Genomic DNA, 8,664 nt, shown 5'->3' on the forward strand with positions numbered 1-8,664 from the left:
CCTGGTGGTGATGGGAGCATTCATCTTGACCATGGTGGTGAGAATCAAACCTACTCATATGTCAAAATTGAATAGAACTAATTCACATTCACAAATCAATACAATCCAACTGGGAAATCGTCATAAGATCTATGGATTATATCAAAGTCAATATCCTGGTTGTGATGTTCTACTATAATTTGGCAAAATATTATTGAGAGAAGGGAGTGTAACGCAAAAGGCACTTCTCTGTATTACATCTTACAACTATATTCATATCTTAAACTACCATGAAATTAAAAGTTTGTTTTTTTAAGAAAAGCTACCACTAGCTTTATATTAAGGGTATCAGTAGATCTAGACTAAACCCTGCTACTAGCAGCACGTATCATTAAAAACTCACCAAAACTAGGAGGAATGGAGATAGATGGAGAGGTGGCATGTGGGCCACAGTCATTGTCCAATACTGAGGAATTCACTGTTCCACTGTTGTTTTCCATGCTGGTTTCTGATGGGTTTTCTATGATTATAACTTTTTCAAGGACTGAAAGACAAGAACTCTCAACTATGAATTCTATACTGGATGAAATTAAAGGAAGAGGAAATGAAGACATCCTCACAAAAAGGAAAGTTAAAAGAATTTGTCCCTAGCAGATATACCCTTAAAAAAAGAAGCTAAAGGAAAATCTTTGAATACAAAAGAAATAATCTTGGAGCATCAAGAAGGAAGAAAGGATGATGGAACATTGGAAATATATTTGTGGAAAAAATGAAACACTGAATTACTACTGATAGAAATAAATTATGGCACAGCCTTTCTGGGAAACTTTTTGGCAGTTTCTTATAAAGTAAAACATGCTGCTACCATAAGACCCAGAAACTATACTCTTGGCATTCGTGACAAAGCAAAGAAAATTTATATTTACACGAAAATCAGTACATGATATCCAAAAACTGGAAAGAAGAGAAACCAAATGTCCTTCAATGGGTGAATGGTTTTCAAAAAAAAAAAAAAAACCATTCCTATCTATACCATGGAAGCTATTCATCAATTACAAAGAACCCTTGAGAATTAAAAACTTCTATTTATACAAAAAATGTGAACATTAATATTCACAGAAGCTTTACTCTCAATAGCTAAAAACAGACAAAAAAAAACTATCTTGAATGTCCTTCAGCAGGTGAATAGTCAAACAAAAATGTAGTCTATTCATACCACAGAATACTATTCAGCAATAGGAACAAACTATTAATACATGAAATAACTAGGATAGATCTCCAGGAAACTAAGCTGAGTGAAAAAAAGCCAATCCCAAATATGATTCCACGGATGTAACAATCCGAAGACAAAATTATAGAGATGGGGAAGAGATCAATGGTAGCTAGGTGTTAGTCATCGGTCAAGGGTGCAGGGAAGGGTGACCTCAGTGTTGAATATGGTTACTAAAAGGTATTAAGTACAAGGGCTCTTTGAGCTGATGGAAGTGATCTCTACATTGACTGTGGTGGTCAATAAATAACCTATTTATTCATAGAATAAAATCACATAGCACTAAATACGCACATAGACACACACCAATGAATCCAAGTAAAACTGGGACCATCTCAATAAGATCTATGGATTGTAGCAATGTGAATATCCTGGAAAAATATTATTGGGGGAAATTAAGGGTATACAAAATCTCTCTGTATTATTCTTTATATTTGTGTGTGATTCTGAAATATCTCAATATGAAAAGTTCAATTTTTCAAAGCTATCACTAAGAATTAATAATTTTGATGAATCTAGATTAAAGAGCACTGCTTGCAATATGCATCATTTTAAACTCACAAAATCTAGAAGTGGAGGAAACAGATGAAGAGGCAGTATCTGGGCCTTGTATATTTCCCAGCAGAGCTGGGTAATATATTGTCTGAGGGTTGCCTTCCGTGGTTTCTTTTCCTGGCATTTCTATAAGTATAAATTTTTCAACTGCTGCAAAACAAGAATGTTATAAGAATTCTTAAGAATGAATTCTATACAAAGTAAAAGTACCTTTCTCGGAAAAAAAGGTAAAATAAAGTCTTTTCTTAAACAAATAAACAACAACAACAAAAGAATTTAAAGAACTTGTCCCTAGCAGAGTTACCTGTGTAAAAGGTTAGAAAAAAGTTTTCAGACTTGATGAAAAAAGGAATCTTGGAACATCAGGAAGGAAGAAAGAATACTGGAAAAATCAGAAATATGGACGTGAAGAAACTAGATCAGCCATATGTGGCTGTTGGGGATGTGTAATAAATAGTACAGCCTCTCTGGGAAACTTCTAGGAAAATTCTTATAAAACTAAACATGCTATTGCCATAAGACCTAGCAATTGTACTCTTAGCATTCCTGATGGAGAAATGAAAGCTTACATTTAAACAAAAACCAGTCTATGAATGTTCATTAGCAGATTATTCCTAATACTACATACTAAAAAGTGGGAGAAAATAATGTCCTTCAATGGGTAAATGGTTCAAAACAACTCTTGTGTATTCCAACCATGAAAAACTATTGGGCAATAAAAACGGAGGAACTATTGATATACACAACAATCTGTGTAAGAGCCCTCAGGGAATTATACTGCCAGAAAAAGGAATCTGCATACTGTAAGATTCCCTTTATGTAAACACTCTTAAAGTGACAAAATTATAGAGGCCAGTGTTTGGCAGGGATTAGAGAACAAACACTGGGAAGGAAAGGGTCACCTAAGAGAGGTGTGAGTAGCTATAACCAGCAAAACTAGGCAGCCTGATGGTGACAGAAATGTGTCTTAACTGTAGTAGTAGGAATCAAACCTACTTGTAAGAAATTTGCATAGAAATAAATATAAACACACACAAATTTCTGCAATTAAAACCAAGGACATCTTAATAACGTGTGTATTGTACCAATGTTGATACCCTGCTTGTGTTATTTACTACATCTTTACAAGATAATATTGTTAGGACAAAAGGGCAAAGCATAAAGAGGATCATTTATGTTACTGCTTAAAAATACATGTGAATTTATCAGTGAGACCACACCTGTGGTGCATTTTGCAAGGGTACATGTCAAATCTATTAAGTGTAGACTATAACTATCTTAACACAATAATTAAGTGAAGTGAAAGCTATGTTAACCAGTTTGATGTAAGCATTCCAAATTATATATAAAATCAGCGCATTGTACCCCATAAATGCATTAATGTATACAGCTATGATTTAATAAAAAATAAATAAAATTATTTCAAACTTAAAAGCTAAATTTTAAAAATGAGCTACAACTAGCCTGTATTAAGGATGCTGATGGATCCTGATTTAATACTGCTACCTGTAATGGAGCATCTGAAACTCACCAAAATGAGTAGGGGGTAAGACAGATGAAGAGGAAGTACCGTGGTCACTGTCATTTCCCAAAAAAGTTGGGTAATTCACTGCCTCAGCATTGTTTTCCAGGCTGGTTTCTATTTTTGGCATATCTATAGAAAGAACATTTTTCAAGTACTTAAGAAGTGAACTCTCAACCATGCATTTATATGTAGCAAAACTGTCTATAAGTAACTTATAGGAAATGAAGACATTCTCATATGAAATAAAACAAAAATTATTTATCCCTCCTAGACATACCCTTAATGAAAGGCCAAAGGAAAATCTTCACACAGAAAGGATATGATGATATTACAAGATCATATGCTATTAAGGAAAAATAAGATTAATCAGTGAGACCTCACCTATGGTGTATATTGCAAGGGTACATGCCAAATCTATTAAGAGTAGAGTATAAATGTCTTAACACAATAATTAAGTAAGTGAGGTGAAGGCTATGTTCACCAGTTTGATGTAAGCATTCCAAATTGTATATAAAATCAGCATATTGTACCCCATAAATGCATTAATATACAGTTATGATTTAATAAAAAATTAAAAAAATAAAAAGATGAAACGGTATGATGAAAGAATGGATCTTTAAGCACTAGGAATAAAGAAATATTGATAGAAATAGTAGAAATATGCATGAAGAGAAACTGGATCACTCATACATTATTGGTGAGGGGATGAAATGCCATAGTCCCTCTGAAAAAAAATTTAGCAGTTTCTTGTAAAACTAAATATGGATTACCATATGACCCAGAATTGTACGTAAATTTATGTTTACACAAAAGTCAATATACCAATGTTCATAGAGCTTTCCTTATAATAGCCAAATACTGGAAACATCCCAGATGTCACTCAATGGGCAAAGAGATAAACAGCTGTACATCCATACCATGGAATAGTACTTAATAACAAAAATGGAGGAACTATTGATACATGCATCAATTGGCGTGAATCTCGTGAATCTCAAGAAAGCCACATCCAGAGATGACATAGTATTTGACTCCATTTAAGTAACAATATTCAAGTGACAAAATTATAGCAAGGGAGGTCAGATCACTAGCTGTCAATGGTTAAGAAAAGAGAGTGTGGGAGGGAAAGGACACCAGAGGGAGGTGCTTGTGGTTGATAAATGAGGGATCTTCGTGGTGGTGATGAAAATGTTCTGTACAGTAACTAGTGGTGGACATGAAACTAAACCAACTCATGAGATAAAACCACATAGAGTTAAATACACACATCTAAATGTGAACTTAATCAATGTCAATGTCCTTGTTGTTACCTTTTTTTTAATTTGTATTAAATCATAGCTGTATACATTAATGCATTTATGGGGTACAATGTGCTGATTTTATATACAATTTGGAATGCTTACGTCAAACTGGTTAACTAACATAGCCTTCGCCAACCGCACTTACTTAATTGTTGTGTTAAGACATTTATACTCTACACTTAAAGAGATTTGACAGCCCACATCACAAAATCCCAAAACTACAGATGCTGGTGGGGATGTGGAGAAAAGGGAACACTTCTGCACTGCTGGTGGGAATGCAAGCTAATACATTCCTTTTGGAAAGAAGTTTGGAGAACACTTAAGGATCTAAAAGTAGACCTGCCATTCGATCCTGCAGTTCCTCTACTAGGTGTAAATCCTGGTTGTGAAATCTTAACTACGGTTTTGTAAGATGTTATCATTGGAGAAAATGAGTAAAGCACAAATGGGATCTCTGTATAATTTCTTAGAACTACATATAAATCTAAAATCTCAAAATAAAATGCTTAATTTAAGAAAAGAGTTACCACTAATTTGGATTAAGAATGTTGATGGAAAATAAACTCTCAATCATAAATTATATGCAGAAAAACTATTCTGAAGAAAGTAGGGAAAATATATTTTTGCTAAACTAATTGTTAGCTACCTTAGGAAAGCTACAATCCAAATGGAGCCCTAGACTACGGGGAAAGAAGGGGGGTGGGGGGGTAGGGGAGGAGGGGAGGGGGAGGATGGATGAAGAGAATGATATTGTGGGGATCATGCCTATAGTTTATTCTATTTGGGTACAGGTGAATTTCTCTAAAGGTTGAATATAAATGTCTTAGCATAACAATTACGAGAAAGATACGATGGCTATGTTGGCCACCTGGATGAGAGTTTTCCAAACTGCATATAGAAGTAACACCATGTATCCTATGAGAGAATTAATGTACACAATTATGATCTAATAAAAAATAATAATAATAAAAAACCTTAAAGAAAGATAAAATTATTCAAATGGAAAGGAATTTATAAAAGAAGGAAATCTGGAGCACTGGGAAGGAAGAAAGATAATAGAACAGACGTACAAATATGGGGAAACTACTGTGTTTCCCCAAAAATAAGACATTGTCTTATATTTATTTTTTCTCAAGAAGACACACTAGGGCTTATTTTCAGGAGATGTCTTATTTTTATTAAGTATAATACAACAATCTACATTTATTCAAATACAGTTAAGTCATCTTCTTCTGGAACCTGACAGGGGGAGCCAACCTTGTTGGTGGGGCTGGCACTAGGGATGCGTGAACTCTTTTCCCCTAGCCGTTCCGCTCGCAGGTGCACAATAGGATGCCTGTGACTGCGGTTACCACATGCACAGCCGTGCAAGTGTGAATGGCTCGGAGAAAGGAGCTGTGGCAGATAAAAGGTATTCCAGTCTTCCTTACCGCTCGGCGCATAGCCATGCCCATCACTAGGTCTTAATATTGGGGTGGGGCTTATATTTAACAAATGCATAGAAATCCTGCTAGGGCTTATTTTGGGGGTAGGTCTTATTTGGGGAAAAAACATGGTAGATCACTCATACATTACTGGCAGAAATGGAAATGGCAAAGATTCCCAGAAAAACTGGAAGTTTCTTATAAAAGTAAACACACTATTACCATAAGACCCAGAAATTGTACTCTTTGCAGTCAAGACACAGAAATTAAGACTTATATTTACACAAAAACTGCCCATGAATATTTATAACAGCCTTACTGCTAATATCCAAAGCCTAGAAAAACACAGATATCCTTTCAACAAGTGAGTGGCTAAACGAACTGCGGTACAGCCATACCATGAAATATAATTCCCAAGTAGAAATAGTTGAGCCCTTCATCCAAGGGGTACGCTGTACACCCATTTGTGGTGCCCGTTAGGTGAGTACTCAACTACAACTTGAACTTTACCTTAGAAATGCAAGCAATGTAACCTAATCATTTGTACCCTCATATTAATCTGAAATTTTAAAAAAAAAAGAAAACTTATGTTTACACAAAAAGCCGTATACAAACGTTCACAGCAGCTTTATTCATAAGAGCCAAGAACCGGAAACAATCCTCATGTCCTTCAATAAGTAAATGGTTATAAATAAACTTTGGTATATGCATATGATGGAATATTGTCAGTGATAAGAAATAAACTATTAATCCACGCCACTTGCATGACTTTTAAGTGAATTAGGCTGAATGTAAAATTTTTAAAAGTCCTCAAAGGGACTTGAGGATTGCATGATTCTATTTATACTACATATAATACCATTAAAACAACACAATTAGGGCGATAGAGAATAGATCCTGGTTATTGGTGATGAGGTTTGGGGAAAGGAGGTGACTATTTAAGGGCAACGTGAGAGAGTTCCTTTGTGGATTTGGAGTAATTCTGGATTATAAGATGGTTACTTAAATCTACTCGTGTGATAAAATATCACTGAACTGTACACCAAAAACAGATAAAGAGCACACATAAATACTAGTGAAATCTAAATAATGTGTCTGCCTGGGCTGAAAGTATTAATATCATAGTCACTTTTCTGGTTTTGACCGTGTACTGTGGTTCTGTAACATTGGGAGAAGCTGGCTGAAGCGCACACAGAGACTTTACACTGTAATTTTTGCAACCCTTGTAAGTCTTAAACGTTTCAAGATAAAAAGTTATTTTTAAATTTTTTTAAAAAGTAAAAACAGAGAAAACTGTTGATACATGCAATAACCTGGATAGGTTTTCATAGAATTATGCTAAATGAAAAAAATGATGTCAATCTCTAATGATTATATACTGTAACATTTCTTTAATATTCTTGAAGTGCCAAAATTATAAACAGAGAACAGATCAGTAGTTGCTAGGTGTTAGGGATGGGGTAAGCTGGAAGCAAAAGGTGACACGAGGGGAGTGATTGTTATCATCAAAGGGTAAGATGAGGCATCCTTGCAGTGATGGAAACGCTCTGTATCTTGACCATGGTGGTGGACATCAAACTTACTCTTGCAATAAAACTGCACAGAACTAAATATACACATACAAATTAATACAAGAGGGGCAGTGCCTGTGGCTCAGTGAGTAGGGTGGTGGCCCCATATACCGAGGGTGGCAGGTTCAAACCCAGCCCTGGCCAAACTGCAACAAAAAATAGCCGGGCATTGTGGTGGATGCCTGTAGTCCCAGCTACTTGGGAGGCTGAGGCAGGAGAATCGCCTAAGCCCAGGAGTTGGAGGTTGCTGTGAGCTGTGACTTCACAGCACTCTACCAAAGGCAATAAAGTGAGATTGTCTCTAAAAAAAAACAAACAAATTAATACAAGAAAACCTAGGAATATCTTGGCAAGATCTGTGGATCATCTCAATATGAATATCTTAGTTGTGGTATTTTACTTTTAAAGGTATCATCCATCCCTGGGGGAAATGACCAAAGGATAAACAAGATCTCTGTATTATCTCTTACAACTATGTGTGAATCTAAAATTATCACAACCTAGAAAGTTCAATTTAAAACGAGTCGCACCAACTTGCACTAAGAATGTTAGTGAATATAAATTAAACAGTGCTGTTTGTACCATATCAAACTCACCAGTACTAGGAGTGGAAAGAGGTGAATAGGCTGAATCTTGGCCACTGTTATTTCTGAATAAAGTTGGGTAATTCATTCTTCCAGTTCTGTTCCCACCAATTTCTTCGCTTACTGGCATTTCTATAAATAAAAATATTTTCAAGCACTCTAGCACAGAACTTTCATCCACAAACTCTATACTAGGGAAACAATCCTTCGAGAAAGAAGGGGAAATAAAGACGTTCACACGCTAAGGAAAACTAAAGCAATCTGTCCCCAGCAGAATTACCCTTAAAAGAAGGTTACAAGGAAATCTCCAACCAAAAAGTTAAATATGAAAGAAGAAATTTGGGATCATCAGGAAGGAAGAAAGAACAGTAGAAAGAGCAGAAATACTCTGCTCTATGTAGCTGGCATAGGGTGACCAGATTTTAACATTTGTAAAGCAGGACAACATGGCCGGGGGG

At 35.5% G+C, this 8,664-nt stretch overlaps 1 protein-coding gene across 1 annotated transcript in view; it reads right to left on the bottom strand.

The window, feature by feature from the left end:
- BEND2 (BEN domain containing 2) overlaps positions 1-8,664 on the bottom strand; it is a 57,784-nt gene that overhangs the window by 25,076 nt on the left and 24,044 nt on the right. The window contains 3 exon segments of the mRNA XM_023514348.1: positions 383-523; positions 1,811-1,954; positions 3,336-3,458. Of these exon segments, the coding sequence (XP_023370116.1) occupies positions 383-523; positions 1,811-1,954; positions 3,336-3,458 (408 nt within the window).

Source organism: Otolemur garnettii, unplaced genomic scaffold, assembly GCF_000181295.1.
Source record: "Otolemur garnettii isolate 467f Iridium unplaced genomic scaffold, OtoGar3 scaffold00051, whole genome shotgun sequence".
NCBI lineage: Eukaryota > Metazoa > Chordata > Mammalia > Primates > Galagidae > Otolemur > Otolemur garnettii.